The sequence below is a fragment of the Doryrhamphus excisus genome, chromosome 10, assembly GCF_030265055.1.
Source record: "Doryrhamphus excisus isolate RoL2022-K1 chromosome 10, RoL_Dexc_1.0, whole genome shotgun sequence".
In the NCBI taxonomy this organism is placed as follows: domain Eukaryota; kingdom Metazoa; phylum Chordata; class Actinopteri; order Syngnathiformes; family Syngnathidae; genus Doryrhamphus; species Doryrhamphus excisus.
Window position 1 is genome coordinate 13,306,960 of NC_080475.1, and position 23,567 is coordinate 13,330,526.

The following is a 23,567-nucleotide window of genomic DNA, read 5'->3' on the forward strand; positions in this document are numbered from 1 at the left end:
GGCTATTTACTTTAAAAAAATACATGTTTCTGTGAATGTGTGGGGAGAGCACTGATGGATCCAGTTTGGACCGTCACAAAGCGGTGCGGTTCTGTTAGACCTCATCGCTGTTGTAGACTGCTGTTGCTGTGTCGGCGCATGCGCACTTAGAGCCCGGGCGGACGCAGGAAAGCAGAGCTTGGTAAGACCAAAATTTCCACTTAACAAAAATAATCGGCGGTACGCGACCTAACTGAATATTTACTCACTTTTTTAAAATCCCGCAAGGCGCAGCAGCTTTAAACCATTTTAAAACATTCATTGTGTTTTTTTCTTGAGGCGGTGGTGAGTCGTTAAGGCTTTATCATGGTCACCATCACCCACTGAATTTTTTTTATATAGCTTGAATTCATGAGAATTGCTCCCTTTTTAAAATTGTCCTAATTGGTTTAATTAGTTTACAATAAACGCTTTACGCCTGTTTTTACACCCAGTTATAACGAGATAGGGACAATAGTGTATATTTTCCATCAAAATGTAACCGTAATGGGCGTTCTTTTCTCTCCCTTTTTACTCCTTTAATGATTTCTCATACTAGTTTTGAGCCTTAAGGTCGTCATATCCTCCGCCATTTTATATTTAATGTCTGTTATAGTTTTGTGGATTTGTCAGTTTTCATATATTCATGCGTCACCTTTACGGTTTTTAAAATTTACTAAAGTTATTATGGTGTGAAAGAGCATTTATAAATAGTGACCTCGTATGTAAAGATGAATATCACCACGGGGGGGACTGACATTGATTGTGAGGAGCTTGCATGTTTAATGACCTAATTAATGTATCAATTTGTACAGCTTGCTTACAACCACATGAATAGTATATTCATAACTTCATTATAATATCAAATTATTCAAATACTTTGACCAAATGCGGTTTGACCTTCAAAGGCCACCGTACTTCCTGGTTGTGGTTGCTGCTATTCAAGCTAATACCGCCTGTGTTCATAGTTACGTTTTATATAAACATATGTTAAACTGACATAATATATAGAGCTGTCTTCTAAACATACAGTCATTGCATCAAAACGACCACTTTAACTTTATTAAGACTAGCTACATTGTCATTAATAAGCTTGTTTGTGATGCTAACTCCTCCAAAGGTGGAGACTAGCTACATTGTCATTAATAAGCTTGTTTGTGATGCTAACTCCAAAGGTGGAATATTAGTAGGATGACTTCTCCACCCATTTTGTGTCTGTGCCGTTTAAACTGAATAGCCATCTGTAAAAAGCTTTTCCAGGCAGTATAACAACACTGGATTAATTTTAATTTTGATTATGATTAATTAATTTTCTTGCTTCTTGTGTTGTGTTGTACCACTCCAAAATTAAAGCACAGGGCCATCACCACCATCGCTGCAATGAGCGCCAACGTCAACGTGAAAGTTCAGCCCCCGGAGCCCGACAGTGCCCCAACGGTTCCACCCTCTTTGCCCGCTGAAGCCATTCTCCTCTGTGGGACGGAGACCATGGTCAAAAAGGCTCGGACTCAGCCACCCACCACTGCGGCTCTACTCCTACCAGGTGATGCATTTATTCATGTAAAACACATCTGAAGGATTTGTTATCAACATGTTTCCATTGGCAGAAGTATCGGGTCCTATTTTGCATACTTGCTAAATCATTGTCAGTGCTCAAAACGCCACAAAAACCAAACACATTAGTCGCACTATTATACTCCATAGTCTCCACTTTGCTGCAGCAGCCCTCAATCTCCATCAAATTTATGCTATATGTTTTTTTATTACAGCTCCTCTTCCAGGCCATCAAAAAGTGGACCTGGCGACACCGACCGTGGCAATAGGAGACCCGAGTAAAGGAGGCAGGGCTGGTGAGGCCGCTCCGCCCACTTTGACAGCACAGGTGGGAGGGGCTTGTAGCATCGTCCATGTACTGGAATGGAAGGAAGGAATGGCCATCTTGCCTGGGAGCAACCTCAAGGTGATTGTCATGCAGCTTACTGATTTTGGGGGGGTCGAGTGGTTAGCGTGCAGACCTCACAGCTAGGAGACCCGAGTTCAATTCCACCCTCGGCCATCTCTGTGTGGAGTTTGCATGTTCTCCCCGTGCATGCGTCGGTTTTCTCCGGGTTCTCCGGTTTCCTCCCACATTCCAAAAACATGCTAGGTTAATTGGTGACTCCAAATTGTCCATAGGTATGAATGTGAGTGTGAATGGTTGTTTGTTTATATGTGCTCTGTGATTGGCTGGCGACCAGTCCAGGGTGTACTCCGCCTCTCGCCTGAAGACAGCTGGGATAGGCTCCAGCACCCTCCGCGACCCTCGTGAAGTGGTAGAAAATGAATAAATGAATGAATGAGACTATTATTTGTAAGTTACAAACATTTATTATTATTAAGTGTCATACTTTTCAATACATGGTTTCATATATGTACTGTATGTGTGTGTAGTTTTGTGTGAGTGACGTTGGAGCACTGAGCACGCTGATCACTCCATCGACCCCCAGCTCCACCAACGATGCCCCAGCAGGGACCTCAGGTGCAGACACATTGGGAAAGCCTGGTAAGAGTCATTACAAAATGTTGTCACTTTGTTAGTTCCAGTTAATTCAATTTGTCTTGTTGTGTTATTATTATTTTCAGATGTGACAACTCCATTGGTCTCGGTGAGAGGTGTGGAACCAGAGAGTTTACTTCAGGTCAAATCTGAGGTTCCACAGAATCGTGATCCTGGAACTCAGAAGATCTACCCAGAGGAGCTCCGCAGAGAGCCCATGGTGGACAAGTATGTCCATTCATGTCAGTCAGTCACTACTTTAACAGGAGTTTTTTCTCGCCTTGCTTATGTGGGTTTACTCGTGTTAAGTGCCTTGACATAACATCTGTTGCGAATTGGCGCTACAGAAATATACTTGACTTGACGTCTTAAAGTGGTCCCCCAGGAGGAGCATCGGAGTGGAGAAGGTGCCGGCGGGAGGCAGGGTCTCCTCCTTAAACGTTGAGCAGATGAAGCCCATGAGGAAGAGGAAGAAGAAGGAGTATCTCAGTCCCTCTGATGAAGACTCCGACATGGAGGGCACGGTAGGAATTCAATGTCCCTCATATAGACAGATATCACAAATCAATAGTGTTTAGAGTTGCCACTCCATCATCTTCACCCTCAGCTTCTTCAGCAGACACTTGTCATATTGGATGTGAGTTAGGGCTCCGTATCATATTAGACATATTAGACATGTTAGACATGATAAACATATTAGACATATTAGACATATTAGACATGTTAGACATGTTAAACATATTAGACATATTAGACATATTAAACTACCGTGTGGTCCAGTCGCTGCTTGACAATGCCACATATATACTGGAATTCATGTTTCCCCTCCATGAACCTCAACTTTCCAGTGCTGGCAGCACTCGTGCACGCTACCACCACCACACATGATTTTAGGCAAGCCTGGTACTCACTTGTGTTGCCAGTTAATTAGACAATCATGGCTGACTACTGACTACTCTATTATCTATTATCTATCTTCATTAGTACAAAATTAAAGTAGTCCTGGCTTGAAAATGTCATTACAAACTGGTCTTTTTTTTTTTTTTTTTAGGATGACAAAATGGAAGATTCCAAGACAGATGGCAGACACACCAGAGGAGGTAAGGTTTCTATTTGTATGTTCACAACAGTAGGGTATTTTGTTTATTAGTTTCATTCATTCATTTTCTACCGCTTATCCTCACGGGGGTCACGGGGGGTGCTGGATACTATCCCAGCTGTCTTTGAGCGAGAGGCGGGCCAGCCAATCAGAGGGCACATATAGACAAACAACCATTCACACTCACATTCATACCTATGGACAATTTGGAGTCGCCAATTAACCTAGCATGTTTTTGGAATGTGGGAGGAAATCGGAGAACATGCAAATTGCACACAGTGATGGCCGAGGGTGGGATTGAACTCGGGTCTCCTACCTGTGAGGCCTGTGCGCTAACCACTCAGTCACCGTGCAGCTCCGGTCACAAACATCTGCCATGAATTTGCCTGTGTGCGCTAACCACTTGCCCGCCATGCAGCTCTGTTTATCAGTTTGTGTTATTTAAATAATTTGTGAGTGTAACAATTGAATTCAATAAACAAGTCATGATAATATTTACTCCTTTAAATAATCTTACCAAAATAAGAAGTAAACCATACCATGCCACACCAAGCTAGATTATCTGGTCTGTTCTTCAATATGACATGTGTTCTATTATATTGCATGAATAAAAACAAATGTGCAGAATCAAGCAGGGCCGAGAGCTGGTCGTCAACGTTTGAGGCTGACTGCACGGAGCACCGAGCAGACGACCATATTTAGACATCTGTCTTGATCTGACATCACACTCACAAAAAAAAAAACTGCTGTGATGAGCATGTCGTAATTGGACCACTTTGGCTTGAAGGTGGAGACATGAAGCCGGAGCAGTGGACATGGACACAATATCTGGAGGAAACAAAATCAATCGCTGCTCCAGACATGCTGTTCCAAGAGGTACATTTTTATTTTCATATAGTCTCAAATAGAGCATGATTTTATTTAGATAGAAAATGAATTAATCAGCTGTAGTTATGTTTATATTGCCGTAGTGGCAGTTTTGTAATGGTAATGGTTTAATTTCATTTGAACATGCATCAGATTACAATTGAATGCATCACATAATCAGTTCACAGTTCCACATGTCCAAAAGGAGTAGGAAGAAGCAAAGCTTATTAAATCCTACCCCTCCATCTGGTACTTTTACAATCAGTAACTGTTACATTTGCTCACTTCCTGCTTTCCTAATATAATTTGTTTTTTTGTTTGTTTGTTTTTTTACTTTATTTTACTTTTATTGAATTTTTTGTCACGTACCGAAGTAGGAGGTGATATGACCATCCAATGACATAATGTGTACCATAGTAAGTGTCAATATAGTGATATATATAGCACATCATGACTGGTTCAAGAGTCTTCATCCTTGTATTTAGCAAACATCAACTGCTTGTATTGTTTCTTGAATTCACTCATCGTTGTGCATTGTTGGAGGGTTTGATTGGGCTGTTTGAATTCTGCCTAGCAACTAGTCACCTTGAAAAAAAGACGAGTAGCACATTCAGTAAGATCGACCATTGTTCGTTACGCAGACCCAGAGGGCACCCACGGTGAAGAATGGCTTCAAGCAGGGGATGAAGTTGGAAGGAATTGACCCTCAGCATCCGTCCATGTACTTTGTTCTTACCGTGGCCGAGGTAAGATATGGAGACTGTCAGGAACGGAATACTCTGTTCTGGATGTACACTATGTGCAGCAGAGAGACAACACATAAGACCTTTCACTTGGAACAAAGGCACCATGAGTCACACTTCTGTCTCCTGGCTGAGACGTCCAACCTCCTTGCCAATGACTTGTTGAAACCGGACGAGACCAATACAATACAAATAGTTAACAGTTAAGGCTTACAAGGAAGAGGAACTCCGTTTCACTTTAGAGACTGCTTCGACCTCTCTAGACCTTGGCTGGTGGGCTGACCTTTCTCTCCAGTGCTGGCATTAAAACTACTTGGATCTACTTTACTTAATAGTACATTGTAAACATCACTTAAGACTCTTGGGTGGATCTACTTTACTTAATATTACATTGTAAACATCACTTAAGACTCTTGGGGATCTATTTTCGTAGAGCATTATGCATGACGGGTTTGGTCTGGCATCAGATGTTATGGGACAATTAACTGAAATTCACTGTGCGCCTGCCAGTCAATTTACCACTACGCAGGGTGCGCTTCGCCTGCACCAAGAAAAGACCAAGTCAGAGCTGGCGATTTTTCAGAACACATTTGGCGTGCTGTTTTGTCACAAAATTGTCACTGTGGCAATGTGGACACTTCCCATGGTGCGCCGTTTTGGCGCAGCCCAGTCTACCAAATTGGCTGCGCACAGTGAGTCCTTAGCATTATTTCACAGCTAATAGAACAAAACAATTTGGGTGGAAAGCAGGTGTGAACAATACAGAAAGGTAAAGATGTTAGCGCTAATCTATAGCCGCCTGCAGGTGTGCGGCTACCGTCTGCGCCTCCATTTTGACGGCTACTCTGACTGCCACGACTTCTGGGTGAATGCCAACTCGCCCGATGTACACCCTTCAGGCTGGTGTGAGAGCACAGGGCACAAACTGAACACTCCCAAAGGTCAGAGGGCACAATGCACCGTTATAATTTAATATAATGCTAAATATGTCATTTCTGCTTCACATCACTGCAGGTTGTAAAGAAGAAGAGTTTACATGGACAAACTACCTTAGAATGACTAAAGCACAAGTGGCTCCCAAAGAGGTCTTTGCCAGTCCTGGAAGGGTAATCCTTACAGCTTTTTATTTACCCTCTGAGGTCAACTGATGGACACAAGTATTGGGATTAAGAAATTGTGTCTTGTTCTGATAGGTCGACGTAAAGTGTGGCTTCGATATAGGCATGAAACTGGAGGCCGTCGACCGCATGAACCCCTCCCTTATCTGCGTGGCGACGATCACTGATGCAGTGGACGCCCGCTTCCTGGTCCACTTTGATAACTGGGATGACACATACGACTACTGGTCAGGCTTAATTTTGATTAATTTTCAATTTTGAAAAAAGACTTAATGCAATCGACTAGACAGGCCAGTGAAGGAGCTCTCTCAAGCTTCTGAGTTTGTGCAATAATTCATAACTATAAAAGTTACTGTAAAAGAGGATTTAAAAAATTTAGTTTTTTTTGTGCCAAAATTATATACAAAATGTGAAATAATTTCGTAATTGCTGACTAAATTGTGAAAAAAACAATAATATTGAACCTATTTATTATTCTATTTAACAAATTAACAATTTAAACATTTGATTTAACTAAACATTCTAATCTTTTTAAATGATTTCATATAATTGTTAAACTATATATAAACAACATATAATATTTTTTTAACGCTATCATTTTTATTATTTTTATTTTGTGGCCTTGCAAGCATGGAAAAGTAATTCAAGAGCTGCAGCATCATGCAAAAAAATTATTAAAATTATTAAAATTTGCATGTTCTCCCCATGCATGCGTGGGTTTTCTCCGGGTACTCCGGTTTCCTCCCACATTCCAAAAACATGCTAGGTTAATTGGCGACTCCAAATTGTCCATAGGTATGAATGTGAGTGTGAATGGTTGTTTGTCTATATGTGCCCTGTGATTGGCTGGCCACCAGTCCAGGGTGTACCCCGCCTCTCGCCCGAAGACAGCTGGGATAGGCTCCAGCACCCCCGCGACCCTCGTGAGGATAAGCAGTATAAAAAGAATGAATGAACTATGTTGGCATACAAATATAAAAATAAGGTGATTTCTTTGTTATTAAATGTGTAGGTGTGATGCCACCAGTCCATACATTCACCCCATTGGTTGGTGCCAGGAGAGAAACCTGCCCCTAACACCACCTCAAGGTAACATCTATTTCTCTTTTTTGGGGGTATTATGTGAAAGTGACTCGAGTGGTTAGCACGTAGGCTAGGAGACCCGAGTTCAATTCCACCCTCGGCCATTTCTGTGTGGAGTTTGCATGTTCTCCCCGTGCATGCGTGGATTTTTTCCAAATTGTCCATAGGTATGAATGTGAGTGTGAATGGTTGTTTGGCTATATGTGCCCTGTGATTGGCTGACGACCAGTCCAGGGTGTGTACCCCGCCCCCGCAACCCTCGTGAGCATAAGCAGTAGAAAATGAATGAATGAATGAATGAATGACTCTACCAAACCAGGATTTGTGCTCAAGACGTCAACAAAACTTAAATTCCCCAAATAAAACTAAATGCTACTGCAAATCCGTTTCTCGGCTTTGTGCTCAGTACGCCTTGACATAAAAGATGAGATGAGTTTACCCCAAGTTACCATGGCGATACATCTGCTTTAAAACACAGCTACCAAGCTGCAAGGAACAGGCAAGTTTGGCTGGCATAATACCCCCTCAATCTCTATACTGCTTTTTTGTCATATATAAGACACTGGTTTATGTTACTAATATGGGAATTATGATTTTTTTTTTATCACCAGACTATCCTGACCAGGGAGAGTTCTCCTGGTCCCGCTACATGAATGAGACTGGTTCTAAGGCAGTGGAAGCCGAGGCTTTTAAAATGGTCAGAACAGTTGTTGTTGTTGTTGTTAATAATAATAATAATAATATTTATTATTTGTGTTGTTGTTGTCAACATACAGCGTCCGGCCCACAGCTTCCTGCCTCACATGAAACTGGAAGCTGTGGACAAGAGAAGTCCTGGTCTCATTCGTGTGGCAACAGTAGAGGAAGTGGAGACTCACCGGATCAAAGTATTGTGTTTGTGTGTGTGTGTGTGTGTATTGTTTTAGCAACCAGCCATGTGTATTCCTCCCTTAGATCCACTATGATGGCTGGAGTCATGTCTATGATGAGTGGATGGACTCGGATCACCCTGACATCCACCCAGCCGGCTGGTGTGAGGCCACCGGTCACCCACTCAAAGCTCCCCCCCAAGACACCAAAACACATCAGCCACACAGTAATTACACACTTTTATTATTCATTGGAAAGAAGTTGGGCGGCACGGCGGTCAAGTGGTTAGCGCGCAGACCTCACAGCTAGGAGACCAGGGTTCAATTCCACCCTCGGTCATCTCTGTGTGGAGTTTGCATGTTCTCCACGTGCATGTGTGGGTTTTCTCCGGGTACTCCGGTTTCCTCCCACGTTCCAAAAACATGCTAGGTTAATTGGCGACTCCAAATTGTCCATAGGTATGAATGTGAGTGTGAATGGTTGTTTGCCTACATGTGCCCTGTGATTGGCTGGCGACCAGTCCAGGGTGTACTCTGCCTCTCGCCCGAAGACAGCTGGGATAGGCTCTAGCACCCTCGCGACCCTCGTGAGGAAAAAGCGGTAGAAAATGAATGAATGAATGGAAAGAAGTTGTTAGCTATCACAGCGTACTATATAACAATCTCCAACGTATCATTAACATTCAAAGTGTAAAAATAAGTTAACCACTTGACTCTGTGAAGTAAGTTCAACACAATCCATTCCAGGATGGATGGATTTCAGGATCCATTCTACTGGTCAGTTTTCAGCCATTCGGGTTTATTTTACTGAATTTTGTCAATGCACTCAGGTCCGAGGGACCCCCCGATTCCGGCCCAGTCCACTTACCCTCCATCTGTTCCATGTAAGCCCATCAGCCACACAAGAACCACCAAGTACAGTTTCCACAACAGGTCGACCCGCTTTCTCTGCATTCATTTTAACATCTCGTTTTGACCCCTGAAGGCAACACATTTTAAATAAAATATTCATCTTCTTTAAAAAAAAAAAAAAAAAAAAACAGGAAGTGCCCGACTCCGGGCTGTGACGGTTCAGGCCATGTGACGGGTCGCTTCACGGCCCACCACTGCGTGTCAGGTTGCCCGCTGGCTGAGCGCAATCAAGGCAGACTGAAGGCCGAGTTGTCCGACTCCGAGAGCAAGAGGAGCCTCTTTTTCGGACAGAGAACCAAGAAGGCGCATTACCGTGGCAGGTAAAGGTGCGTGTGTGTGTGTTTGCGTGAATGTTGTTGCTGTTATATTTATTTATATTTACCTAGATCTTTGTTTTTCAGAATTGGCCGTCCACCCAAATATAGGAAGAACCAGCAGAGAGACTATCAGAGTGAGTTGATACTTTTATTCAGCTGGTATGTCATACTCACACAATAGGGGGGGCATTTTCAATTGCTACTGCTAGGAAAACGCAAAATATTGTGTATAATTTCTGTTGTTGTTTCCCCAGTTAGGGCTGTACAGTGGTTGAGTGGTTAGCGCGCAGACCTCACAGCTAGGAGACCTGGGTTCAATCCCACCCTCGGCCATGTCTGTGTGGAGTTTGCATGTTCTCCCCGTTTTTCTCTGGGTACTCCGGTTTCCTCCCACATTCCAAAAACATGCTAGGTCAATTAGCGACTCCAAATTGCCCATAGGTATGAATGTGAGTGTGAGTGTGAATGGTTGTTTGTCTATATGTGCCCTGTGATTGGCTGGCTGGCGACCAGTCCAGGGTGTACCCCGCCTCTCGCCCGAAGACAGCTGGGATAGGCTCGAGCACCCCCGTGACCCCTCTGAGGAAAAAGCGGTAGAAAATGAATGAATGAATGAATCTATTGAGTTGTGGACTCCTATAGAGCAGCTACACACAATTACCCGCACAGAAAGCATTCTAGATCTTCCAGAATCTGCACCTATTTCAGCTGTATTTCCAAAACGGTTTGTTTCAATTTATTCAACCCATGGCCCGCCTCCGGGCACGTTCACTCCACTGTGATTGGACCACTCAGCTTATACAGCTAATAGCTTGTACAGCTTGTACCCGGGCATGCCCATATAAGGAACTCTCTGAAACCCAGCTTTCAGAGCCATCTCAAACTTCTTTCAAGGCTCACTTCCAAATGTGCAAACCTCATTGTCTGAAACTTTGGTATTATAACATTCTAACAACATTCATAGGTCAGAAAAGTGGACGTTTTCGGACTGATGGCTGACAAGTGATGATGGCCAGTAAAAGTTGCATGTGTGTGTTCTTTCTTGTCAGACATGTCATCCGAGTGCGTCTATCCGTCGTTGTTTGTGTCGGCGCTGACTGCTCCGTCCGACCGTGCTTTGTCTCTGTGCTGGGAGCAACACTGTAAACTACTTCCTGGTGTCCAGGGCATCCCAGCCAGTCAGGTGGCAGCTTGGAGCGTGGAGGAGGTGACATTTGAAACTCATTTGTTATTCACTCTTTTATTTTGGACTTCTGACACTTGATTATTATTATATTTATATAATATATAATCTAATATATTTCTATACTATATTTATTATTTTGTCAATATAATAATAATAGTATAGTATAGTATAGTAATAGTATTAGTAGTAGTAGTATTGGTATTACACTATTATTATTTTTTATATATAATACATATAATATATATTATATGTATATATATAGTATATTATATATAATATAATAATAATAATACTCATATAATAATCATATATAATAATAATATGTATTATTTTGTCAATATAATATTATTATTTTTATTATTATTATTATTATTATCATAATCATATATCATTGTTGTTTTTTGCCCTCTAGGTCTTCACCTTTGTGCAGAATCTAATTGGCTGTGAGGATCAGGCTCGTCTCTTTAAAGAAGAGGTAATCCACGTTATTTGTTGCCCTTTAGTGGCCATACTTGTCATTACAACCAGTTGGCAGGTGGTATTATTATATGATATTATATATTATTTTTTATAGTATATTATTAATTAACCAACAGGGACACCGCTTATCACCAATGTTTTTTTCCCCTCTGTGGCTTAAAAGTCAATTCAAGTTTACACCAGTAGGGGGAGCCCTAACGTTTCATATGCATCCAAACAATTATTACAATATAATAATTTTAACTTTAATATGTACATTGGACAACTATTTTGTGATATTATTCATGTTGCTATGGTTATGTTTTGCTCTACTTGGCATTAGTGTTAGCAAAGCCTTCTCTGCTGGCCTAAACACGACTTACATTTACATCTTTATTCTAGTATTTCTTTCATTTCTCAGATGATTGACGGCGAAGCCTTTCTGCTGCTGACCCAAACGGACATCGTGAAGATCATGAGCATCAAGCTAGGCCCCGCCCTCAAGATCTCCAACGCTATTCTCATGTTCAAGAGCACAGATGAGGCTCTTAAATGAGCCTCGCTCGCGATGCGAGTCATCCATGTGCCAATGGTTCATTTTTCGTTTGTGTTCTTCGCGTCCTGTGCCCCATTAAAAAAAATGTAGAGCGGAAGAACAAGTGTATCGGAACACCTGTCAACATAACATACACTTGCAGGAAGTGACCATAATTCAGTATTATCAGCAAATGTTGACTTAAAGTGAATTTCATGTGACAGTTAAAGAAAAGATCAACTCGAGTTGGATCTGATTTGATGTACAAAAAAAAAAAAAGATGAGGGAAAAGTAAGAAAAAAGACTTAATGCAATAGACTAGACAGGCCAGTGAAGGAGCTCTCTCAAGCTTCTGAGTTTGTGCAATAATTCATAACTATAAAAGTTACTGTAAAAGAGGATTTTAAAAAATTGAGGGTTTTTTTGTGCCAAAATTAAATACAAAATGTGAAATAATTTCATAATTGCCGACTAAATTGTGAAAAAAATAATAATATTGAACCTATTTATTCTAACAATTTAAACATTTAATTTTACTAAATATTCTGATTGTTTAAAATGATTTAATATAATTGTTACTATATATAAACAACATATAATATTTTTTTAACGCTATAATTTGTATTATTTTTATTTTGTGGCCTTGCAAACATGGAAAACTAATTCAAGAGCTGCAGCATCATGCAAAAAATTATTAAAATTATTAAAATGGTAATGAAACAATTGAGAAATTGGTTCAACGTGATTGTTCAAGACTATATTTCAAAATGTATAAAATGTCTAAAAATGTGCATATTTTTGTTTGTATTGAATTGATAAAAAACTGCTGGTGTAATAATAAATAATCACCCAATCAAAGATGCGATGGGCCAATCTTGACGAAAAACGCCATATTTTTGATTTATTTATTTATTTTTTGCATTTTTTTAAATTATTATTCGCCTTCTCGTTTGTCCCGCGTCAGCCCAACACAATTCTCTTCATTTTTCTATGCGACCAATTTCATTTGTGGATGCATACAATGGCACATTACGAGAGCACAACTGTGAAGCGAAGCCCCCAAACCAGGAGTGTTAAATGACTATCAACAACTTGACATGACGACTACAAGTCAAGCGTGTGTCGTGTTTATGCATGATGTTGGATTTCTGATATTGTTGCAGCTTCACTGGAATGTCTTAAGGGCTTATGGCTGTGTGTGTATGTGTGTGTGTGTATGTGTGTGTGTGTGTGTATGTAAAGATCATGTTAAATCATTCCAATAAACATGCAAAGTTGACTTTTTCCTTTTGTTTTTTTTTTTTAGGCTTTACACGCTTGTACGCCCTCATACGGACTGAAATGTACCGCAGTGAGTTGCACTATTGACTATAAACTTTCTTTGCATACAGCCTGTCCCCCTATTGACGATATTGTCACCAACACATAGACGTGGTGGTGCTTACATTAGCCTGGAGTGCTTTATAGAAACAGTATATATATACAGTTTATACAGTATAACACAAAGGTACAAGAAAAACCTGACTAGAGACGGTTTAGGCGAGATACTGATAGTATAGGACAGGGGTCAGCAACCCACGGCTCCAGAGCCGCATGTGGCTCTTCAGCCTCTTTGTTGTGGCTCCCTTTGCAATGCCAGTTGGTGCCAGTTCGCACCAGATTGTGATTGACGCGTAGTGGCTCGCTGTGGCGCTGAATAACTGCAACATGGCAACATGCCGAGCGAACATTAATTTGGAGCGAACTGGCACCGACTGGCACCGTCGCAGTGGACTCCTAGCATTATTAACTTGGCTCACGCCATTACATTCCAGTCGATTCCAGTAGGTGGATTGTTTGTGACACTTGCATCGAGCAACCGAAAGAAAGATTTTAAACAAAAATTTTTGAAACATTTTGAAATTTTCTTCCCTCCAAAATACATTTTTGCCACCGTTACGGGCCACCACGAGCCAGTTGGGAGGCAGTTTGAGCCACTGCACGCCACTAGTCACCTTATTGGCGACACTCGGCACCACAACAAATTGCATTGGTGTGAACTGGCGCAAACTGGCATCATTGGGGCAACTTGGCTCGTGCCATTACATTCCAGTCGATTCCAGTAGGTGGATTGTTTGCGACATTTGGTTCCACTTGGTGGACACTTCCCGCCACTTGCATCGAGCAACCAAAAGAAAGTTTTTAAAAACATTTTGAAATTTTCTTCCCGCCAAAATAAATTTTTGCCGCCGTTATGGGCCACCACGAGCCAGTTGGGAGGCAGATTGAGCCACTAGTCAACTTATTGGTGACACTTGGCACCACAGCAAAGTGCATTGGCACGAAGTGGCACGAAGTGGCGCTAAGTGGCGCGAAGTGGCACCAACTGGCGCCGTTCCTAGCATCATTGGGGCAACTTGGCTCACGCCATTACATTCCATCTGGCGCGATGAAGATTTTAAACATTTTTAAATTTTCTTCCCGCCAAACTCAATTTTTGCCGCCGTTACGGGCCACCACGAACCAGTTGGGAGGCAGTTTGAGTCACTGCACGCCACTAGTCACCTTACTGACACTAGGCACCACAGCAAATTGCATTGGCGCAAACTGGCACCAACTGGCGCCGGCCCAGTGGACTCCTAGCATTATAATCTGCATATTTCTGTAAAACTTCTTAAATTAAAGCTGAAAGTCGACACTTCAATCACATGTTGATCGTCTCCGTTCAAAACCGAGCGCTGGGACAGCCTTCAACACACACACACATACAGTTGTGTTGCTCCGCCCCAATGTTTAACAACCTTCCATCAATCATTGACTCTCTTCATGTCCCGACTGGTCTGAGATCAGTCTGCTGCTGCTGCTTCGCCACACATTTTAACGACTGTCTTCCAGCACACGCAGGTGAGTTCACACTTCATGGTAATGTATGGTCATTTGTTTTATGTTGCTATGGAAATATTAAATAGGGATTTAAATTATTATTATTATACTGTACACACATACAGGACATGTTTAAACTTGCTGCAGTGTACAGGTTCGATTCTCTGCTTGGCCGGTTTCTTTCCACATTCCAAAAACAGGCATGTTCGGTTAATTGGCGACTCTAAAATTGTCCATAGGTATGAATGTGAGTGTGAATGGTTGTTTGTCTACATGTGCACTGTGATTGGCATAAAAATGTATGGATATATTTATATTCACTTCATCAAAATGTTTTTTTTAAATAATCTTCCATGTTAAAACTAGCCGTATACGTACGTCAAGCACCGAGCATCCTGCATGTTGTGACAGCTGAGAAAATGAGGCAATGTGGACAATGTCAACACACACGCACACTCTCTGTATCATTATATTGTCCTTCAGCGTCTTTCTGCTGGTCCAGCATCTTGGCCCTCCTTCCAAACCTGAAGGACCTGCTCCACACACTGTGCTCAGCAATGCAAACACAAACAATGCAAGATTTGGAGATATGCGGTATATTTAACATATGAAAACACGTCTCCTGTCCTGTGTTAGGTTTTACAAACGGATGCTGCCTTTCTACTGAGAGTCGAATGGATAATGGCCCACTGTAATGTAAGTGTTTATGCAATAAAGTTATTATTATTAGATTATTATAGTAGGACAGTACTGTTGTCTTCCATGCAACAGCTCCGGTCGCCATCCTCCTCTCCTCATGATGACGTCAATTTGGGACCTTCAGCGAACCCACAGTAAGTACTACACAACTCTGCCCCCAGTGGCCGTATTGTCTAATATTAAAGGATATATAGGAATATTATAAATACAAGCATAATAGATGAGTCTGTCTTGTTGTTGCAGTGCCAAACCCACTGACTTTGACTTCTTGGCTGTCATTGGCAAAGGGACCTTTGGAAAGGTGCAGCAATCACTTATCACTTCTTATTATGAAATTGGAATTTTTTAAAAGTGGACATTCACTGACATAGTTAGGAAGTCCAAAGTTGTTGTTTTTTTCAAATACATTTTATTGTATGACTTTTCACAATTTTAACCCCGGATTTTTTTTTATTGTGTATTTTATTTTGCAATTTTTAATTAACACGAGATTAACGCTAAAAATATAGCGTAGTTGTCAATTTGTGCGGCGGGGGATAAGGCTAGCACACGTACACCGTCAAACACCATTAATATGTAGTGATTTTTAACTATATAGTTTTTCAAAATTCATATGCATTTACATAAAACTCAATGTAGCTATTTCGTTTTATTATTTTACATTAATTTTATTCATAAATAATTTATTTTATTTTATATAAATTTTATTATTTAATTATTAAAATATATTATTTGCATTGCTTAATTATTTAATTATATTATTTTATGATTTTATGATTTTATTATAGTATAGTATCATTTTTATTGTATTGTTGTTGTTATAGTCTATAGTATTATTATAGTATAGTATTATAGTATTATTATTTTATTATAGTTGTATTATAATATTATAGTTATTGTATGTTATTATTTTATTACTTTATTACTTTATTATTTTACGTGTTTTTGAAGTGCCAATGGGCCAGTACCGGGCCGCTGCCCCGGGTGTTGGTGACCCCTGCAATAACATATATATGTACAGAGACAAAAATAGCCTAGTTTCGAGAGTGGTCCTTGAATGCACCATAGTTAAAACCACTAGCTTTGACAGGCGATCTGTCCTTGTTGATAAGTTGATATGTTATCAAACGTTGTAAAGTACAACAACATATATTTTTAATAACTCCTGGTAGTCCAGGAGAGTAAATGAGATATCGACTGTACTTGTTTGCATCATTGAAGTTGACTTTTTTCATTAGTAGCAGTGACTTTTCCTGTGATCATAGATAAAGTTATCAGGCGTTGTGTTAATGTGCTTAAATGTGACGTAACTAAAGCAGTTGGTTGACATTGTGGACTTCACGAATCATTAACTGTGCTGTTACTTAAGGTCAATACGGTCATCTGTGGAAAAATAACACAACATCAAATGTTACCGGAACGCTGTACAAACTGAATACAGTCATAGTCTGTAAGGTTGTTTTTATATTCTATGTGAATTGACGTAAAATATGCAAATCATAGTATGATTCATATGATACTATGTCTCATTAAGATGTCTGGCATCTTGTTGAGTCAATAGAGGAAATATAATAGCATGAAATTATAAATTTGCAGGTGCTGCTGGCCAAGCTCAAAACCACCAACCAGTTTTATGCCATCAAGGTGCTGCAGAAGAAAGTCATCTTGAAGAAAAAGGAGGTGAGCGCCCTCTACTGTAAACAGTGTGTACTGTATCCCCACTTGTAAACAGGACACACTCTTATTGTTATAAGACAAAATGTGCTTGTTGATGTTATATGATTATTATTTAATATATTGTTTTTATATATAAAAAATATTGTTTAATATATTTAAAATAAAATAAATTTAATAATCAAATTTTATATAAAATAAAATAATTTACATTTAATTTTTATAAAATATATTTAAATTAAAAATAAATAAATAAAATTCATAATAATAAATAATTTAAAATAAAGATGTGACCTTATGTGACTCTTCGATAAAATGCTTCTGCGTACAAAGGACACTTAAAAAAAATTAACATGCACATTGTCATTTCACAAATGATTGCTTCTGCTTTTGGCAAAGGATTCAATCATCAATCATTCAATTCTGTAAATTAGAAACTAGGCTGCTTCAAGATCATCATTCATTCATTTTCTACTGCTTATCCTCACGAGGGTCGCGGGGGTGCTGGAGTCTATCCCAGCTGTCTCGGGCGGAGAGGTGGGGTACACACTGTACTGGTGGCCAGCCAATCACAGGGCACATATAGACAAACAACCATTCACACTCACATTCATACCTATGGACAATTTGGAGTCGCCAATTAACCTAGCTAGTTTTTGGAATGTGGGAGGAAACCGGAGTACCCGGAGAAAACCCACGCATGCACGGGGAGAACATGCAAACTCCACATAGAGATGACCGAGGGTGGAATTAAACTCGGGTCTCCTAGCTGTGAGGCCTGCATGGTAACCACTCGTCCACCTTGCAGCTCAAGATCATCAATTTGGAACTTGGAAAATCCTGTTTAGTACGCTTGTATCTCTGCAGTTTAGTGTATTATTTTTATTTTTTTTAATCACATTGACCAAATTTTTAAGTTCTAATATTATTATTTCTGTATGAAAGTTGCCTGTTCATAAAATTATTATTTATAAAAATTTTAAAAAAGTTCATAAATTTATTATTTAGTTATGCTTTGGGGATGGAAAAATGTTCAGTCACACTCTGGAGTGGACATTGATTGGCTGTGGTTGGCTCCCATTTTAGTTGGGAAGGCAAGGTGAGTAGCGGGGAGGAGATATTGATATTTTGATAAATATTTTGATTAAGGCTGCACGGTGCACGAGTAGGTTAGCTCTGGCCACACAGCTAGGAGTTCGATTCCCCACTTGGGCCATCTCTGTGTGGAGTTTGCATGTTCTTCCCGTGCGTGCATGGGTTTTCTCCGGGTACTCCGGTTTCCTCCCACATTCCAAAAACATGCTAGCTTAATTAGCGACTCCAAATTGTCCATAGGTGTTGAATGTGAGTGTGAATGGTTGTTTGTCTATATGTGCCCTGTGATTGGCTGGCTGGCGACCAGTCCCGGGTGTACCCCGCCTCTCACCTGAAGACAGCTGGGATAGGCTCCAGCATGCTTGTGACCCTCATGACGATAAGCGGAATAGAAAATGGGTGGATTAATGGATTTAGATCAATCCGATAATTTGTTGCTTGTCATTACATTTGGTTTACTCCCCATTTTTCTTCACCGGTAGCAAAAGAACATCATGGCAGAGAGAAATGTGCTGCTAAAAAGCCTCAAACACCCTTTTCTGGTTCGACTCCACTACTCCTTCCAGACGGCGGAGAAGCTCTACTTTGTCTTGGACTACGTCAATGGAGGAGAGGTATGGAAAAAAAACACATACAACCGAATATCTTCCTCTTTTTTATGTCCGTGTCTTTTTCTGTAGCTCTTCTTTCACCTGCAGCGTGAGAGATGTTTCACAGAACCCAGGGCGAGGTTCTACACCGCAGAGGTGGCGAGCGCTATCGGCTACCTTCACTCCCTCAACATTGTCTACAGGTTAAGACCGCTTTTAGACACAAATACACTTGTTGCTAGGCAGAATTTATGTTTATGGAATTGATTGATTAAAGCAGTGCTTTAATGGGGCCTCCCCCACTATCTCTTACAGAGACCTGAAGCCAGAGAATATCCTCTTAGATTCTCAGGTACATACTCTTCAACACATCATAACACCTCTTTACTGTAAACCTGAATGTTCAAAGTACTTAAATAATGAAGTTATGTATACTCAAAGTTCTTAAAAAAGTTACAATAACTTAATTATGTCAAGTTTATTTAACATGTTGTTCCATTTTGAGTACTTTGAACTAATATGTTTTGATTAAATTGAACTATGACTAGGAGCGGCACGGCGGTCGAGTGGTTAGCACGCAGACGTCACAGCTAGGAGACCAGGGTTCAATTCCACCCTTGGCCATCTCTGTGTGGAGTTTGGTACTCCGGTTTCCTCCCACATTCCAAAAACATGCTAGGTTAATTGCCGACTCCAAATTGTCCATAGGTATGAATGTGAGTGTGAATGGTTGTTTGTCTATATGTGCCCTGTGATTGGCTGGCCCGCCTCTCACCCGAAGACAGCTGGGATAGGCTCCAGCACCCTCCGCGACTCTCGTGAGGTAAAGCGGTAGAAAACGAATGAATGAATGAATATTTAACTTAAAATTTTCTAATTCTACTAAAAGTTCTACTTATAAATGTTGCATTAGCTGTCTTTTCGGTTTATTTAACTTGTATTTTTTGATTAATATGAATATGAAGAATTGTTAGTTACTTATAAAAAAAAGTATCTATTAAACATGAAAAATCAAACCAAGAATGAATTAAGTAAAAATCCATTGCATCAGATAGATTTGTACTATGTAGGTTACACATGCACACCTTCTTCCTATATGGAAAGAGTTGAAATGAGAACGAAAATTAAAGAATGGAGAATGCATGGCAGAGAGAATGCGAAAAGTATATCTAATATCAACTCCAAATATTAATATGTTTGAGTTTATGACCTCAAAAAAAATGTGGCAACTGATTGCCTCACTTTTTTTTGAGTTCTGCTAACTTATTCGGGTTTACAGTGTTCCTGTTCGTAGTATGATGTTATTATGAATCAATAAGTTTAATGGAACCTTCTACTGTGCAGGGCCATGTAGTGCTGACAGACTTCGGACTATGCAAAGAAGGTGTTGAACCAGAAGGAACCACCTCTACCTTCTGTGGAACCCCTGAAGTAAGTCAAAAGAACATCGAGCTTCATCCACATGATTGGTTGAGTTTATTTCTGTTTTTTCTGTTCTAACTTTGCATGTTGGCGCATGAAGTACTTGGCACCTGAGGTTCTACGCAAGGAACCGTATGACAGGACAGTTGATTGGTGGTGTCTGGGAGCTGTTCTATATGAGATGATCTATAGTCTGGTAAGTGTCAATTGATAAGTATTGACAAAATACTTATACATAGACTCTCATCATGGGGGTGGAGTAGTGAACCCTGACTTTTAGTCGGCCACACAGTCAGGACATCGGGAGGACCTGGGTTCGAATCTCCGTTGGGGATCTCTGTGTGGAGTTTGCATGATTTTCCGGGTACTCCAGTTTCCTCCCACATTCCAAAAACATGCTAGGTTAATTGGTGACTCCAAATTGTCCATAGGTATGAATGTGAGTGTGAATGGTTGTTTGTCTACATGTGCCCTGTGATTGGCTGGCGACCAGTCCGGGGATCTTTCATTCATTCATTCATTTTCTACCGCTTTTTCCTCACGAGGGTTGCGGGGATGCTGGAGCCTATCCCAGCTGTCTTCGGGCGCAGAGGCGGGGTACACTCTGGACTGGTCGCCTGCCAGCCAATCACACGGCACATATAGACAAACAACCATTCACACTCACATTCATACCTATGGACAATTTGGAGTCGCCAATTAACCTAGCATGTTTTTGGAATGTGGGAGGAAACCCACGCATGCACGGGGAGAAAATGCAAACTCCACACAGAGATGGCCGAGGGTGGAATTTAACCCTGGTCTCCTAGCTGTGAGGTCTGCGTGCTAACCACTCGGCCCGCCGTGCAGCCTCCGGGGATCTTCGGCCACCTTGTACTTTGGTACGAGGTGCATTATTAAAAAAACCCAAAAAAAACCCTAAACTGTATTATGGAAAGCAGGAAGTGAACAAATGTAACAGTTACTGATTGTAAAAGTACCAGATGGAGGGGTAGGATTTAATAAGCTTTGCTTCTTCCTACTCCTTTTGGACATGTGGAACTGTGAACTGATTATGTGATGCATTCAATTGTAATCTGATGCATGTTCAAATGAAATTAAACCATTACCATTACTATCCTTTTTGCAGCGGCTCCTTTAAAACCTGACTTATAACATCCCTACTTCCAATTTTAGCCTCCTTTCTACAGTCGTGATGTAGGAGAAATGTATGACGGGATCCTCCGGAAGCCGCTGCTGCTCCCTCCGGGGAAGTCCGAGGCCGTGTGTTCCCTGCTTGAGGGTCTCCTGCAGAAGGACCAGCACAGACGTCTCGGAGCTATTGCCGACTTTGTAAGTGTGTTAAACTCCTCCTTAGCATCTCAAATGCAACTTATGCTATATGTCGTTGTTGTGTTTTATAGTTAGAAGTGAAGAACCACACTTTTTTCTCCATGATCAACTGGGACGATATTTACCACAAGAGAATCACTCCTCCTTATAACCCCAATGTGGTGAGTGTTCTTGGGTGTTCATGTATTTGAATGTATGTGTGTGTGTGTGTGTGTGTGTGTATATATATATAAGAATATATATATAGAAAATGAATGAATGAATGGAAAAAAAAAAAAATATATATATATATATATATATATATATATATATATATATATATATATATATATATATATAAAAAATATTATATTTAATAAGTATAAAATAAAAAATAATAAAAAATAATAAGTATAAAAATAAAATATTTTTTTATATTTAATCAATAATATTTATTTTTTATATTTAAATAAATTTATTTTATATATATAGAGAAATTTTTTTATTTGTATTTTTTTCATTAATTCGTTAATCCACAAAAATATCCATAAAATATCCATAAAAATAAAATTAATAAGTATAAAATAAAAAATAAATACAAAAATAAAATATTTTTATATTTAATAAATAATAATATTTTTATATTTAATATATATGTATATATTATTTTTGTATTTTTTATTTTTTTCATTAATTCATTCATCCACCACTTTGTTTTTTTTTTCAGAGGGGCCCGGCCGACACTCAACACATTGACCCCGAGTTCACCAGAGAAATGGTTCCTAACTCTGTTAGTCGGACGCCTGAATTCAACGCCGGCACAAGCGCCAACAATGCCTTCAATGGCTTCTCATACGTGGCCAGCGAGGACAGCTTTCTTTGAGTTTGACGCCTCTTCAGGCGACAGCCTCTCATCTTATGGTTTATCCATTAGTACTAAATTGAGTCACAACTGCAGCCATTTTGACAGAATGAGTAGTGTTGAAAGCAGCATGGGGGAAGTGTATGTATGAATGTTTTCTAACAGTCGTTCAGAGAAGGTAGATTTTTATTTTTTATGAATCAGAATGGAACTATTTCACTATTTCATCCTTTACAGGCTTGTCGTACATTTATTTTTATGTTAGTCAATATGAATTTGGCCTTCCCTGTTACAGAGTCAAAGATGGTACGGTCCCTTGGTCTTAGCTCCCTCATGCGCCACAGGAAGTGCTTACTAGGTAACAAATGGACAAACATACACAAATATGGCGCACCCCAATTTTTTTTCAATTGCATTTATTTATTTATTTATGTATATTTATCATTCGGGTCAAGATTGACTCGTCTGGTCCCTTCTTCCTGTGTCGCCCCCCCATGAAGCAGGAAACCAACTTGATGGACAAATGAACACAAATATGCCAAAGCTGCATCTTGTCTCATTTGCATACTCACAGTGATTGGATGTCACGGCCACGGAGATGAACGATAAGCAAAGCTGTCTTGTGCTGTTTTTCGCTGAGTTTTTACCTCTAAAATTTTGATACATAGGCGGCCACCCATTTATTAGAGGGGGCATTGACCCCCGCGCCCCACCGTAGACCGGCCCGTTGCTTCAGTGTGTATTGTTTGTAAATTATACTTTGTAATTGTTGTTTTATGCATTATTTCAAAGGCTAGATTAAGAATGTTTATGCATTTGGCTTATTGGAGATGTACACAATAACGTATCTATTAGGCAGCTTTGCATTTGTGTTAATATATGGTCTGTCACAATGTATTCATGTCAGTTGATTAATGGTGCTCTTTATAAAGCAGTGAGTTATTATTGTGTTATTGTTATTGTCATTATTTTCTTCCCCTTGAATAAATTAATTTTGACTTTTATTTTGCTTGTATACACAATTTGAGACCATTCTGGCTGTCTCTGCATTCTAAAAGTGCGCCTTTTTTGGGGCTGTATGACGTCATCGCGCTGCGCGAAGGCTGTCCAAATTCGAAAGTCCACATTCAAACCAACCTACGTGGCCCATCATATCCCAACACTATTGGCGCGCTTCCGTCCAGCCCTTAAAAATGTCAACATTACTATGCAAAGCTGAGATAATCAAGCGTAAGTGTTGTTTCATTAATAAGTATTCATTTCTTTGTACGAAGCTTGGTTTGAATGCAGACTTCTCAATGGAGAAGGGG

At 40.1% G+C, this 23,567-nt stretch overlaps 2 protein-coding genes across 4 annotated transcripts; both read left to right on the top strand.

Annotated features, from left to right (window-relative positions):
- Positions 1 to 10: 10 nt before the first annotated feature.
- Positions 11 to 13,026, top strand: l3mbtl1 (L3MBTL histone methyl-lysine binding protein 1). 3 transcript variants are annotated; one of them, XM_058085166.1, is made up of 22 exons: positions 11 to 181; positions 1,372 to 1,561; positions 1,788 to 1,978; positions 2,449 to 2,560; positions 2,641 to 2,782; positions 2,940 to 3,078; positions 3,606 to 3,654; positions 4,441 to 4,529; positions 5,162 to 5,266; positions 6,069 to 6,204; positions 6,278 to 6,369; positions 6,457 to 6,608; positions 7,394 to 7,470; positions 8,076 to 8,161; positions 8,241 to 8,351; positions 8,419 to 8,560; positions 9,164 to 9,266; positions 9,377 to 9,565; positions 9,647 to 9,696; positions 10,612 to 10,769; positions 11,161 to 11,223; positions 11,629 to 13,026. In XM_058085166.1, the coding sequence occupies exons 2-22, from the start codon at positions 1,399 to 1,401 to the stop codon at positions 11,761 to 11,763; spliced, it is 2,484 nt and encodes an 827-aa protein (XP_057941149.1). In that variant the 5' UTR covers positions 11 to 181; positions 1,372 to 1,398; the 3' UTR covers positions 11,764 to 13,026. The 3 variants fall into 3 exon arrangements, 2 of the variants coding, with proteins under 2 accessions (XP_057941149.1, XP_057941150.1); XM_058085167.1 differs by lacking the exon at positions 11 to 181 and adding an exon at positions 191 to 324; XR_009131886.1 differs by lacking the exons at positions 11,161 to 11,223; positions 11,629 to 13,026 and having other exon boundaries at positions 9,377 to 9,571; positions 10,612 to 10,702.
- Positions 13,027 to 14,515: 1,489 nt separating this feature from the next.
- Positions 14,516 to 23,234, top strand: sgk2a (serum/glucocorticoid regulated kinase 2a). The gene is made up of 13 exons (XM_058084256.1): positions 14,516 to 14,625; positions 15,241 to 15,300; positions 15,376 to 15,437; positions 15,547 to 15,604; positions 16,900 to 16,983; positions 18,555 to 18,686; positions 18,753 to 18,865; positions 18,978 to 19,014; positions 20,007 to 20,093; positions 20,185 to 20,280; positions 21,261 to 21,416; positions 21,488 to 21,577; positions 22,123 to 23,234. The coding sequence occupies exons 2-13, from the start codon at positions 15,286 to 15,288 to the stop codon at positions 22,276 to 22,278; spliced, it is 1,086 nt and encodes a 361-aa protein (XP_057940239.1). The 5' UTR covers positions 14,516 to 14,625; positions 15,241 to 15,285; the 3' UTR covers positions 22,279 to 23,234.
- The last annotated feature ends 333 nt before the right edge of the window (positions 23,235 to 23,567 follow it).

Coding starts and splice junctions, on each gene's coding strand:
- l3mbtl1 (XM_058085166.1), top strand. CDS start 1,399: ATGAGCGCCAACGTCAACGTGAAAGTTCAGCCCCCGGAGCCCGACAGT. Junction 6,205..6,277: donor CAAACTGAACACTCCCAAAG/GTCAGAGGGCAC, acceptor ACATCACTGCAG/GTTGTAAAGAAGAAGAGTTT. Junction 6,370..6,456: donor TCTTTGCCAGTCCTGGAAGG/GTAATCCTTACA, acceptor TTGTTCTGATAG/GTCGACGTAAAGTGTGGCTT.
- sgk2a (XM_058084256.1), top strand. Junction 18,687..18,752: donor ACTACGTCAATGGAGGAGAG/GTATGGAAAAAA, acceptor CTTTTTCTGTAG/CTCTTCTTTCACCTGCAGCG. Junction 20,281..21,260: donor ATGAGATGATCTATAGTCTG/GTAAGTGTCAAT, acceptor TTCCAATTTTAG/CCTCCTTTCTACAGTCGTGA.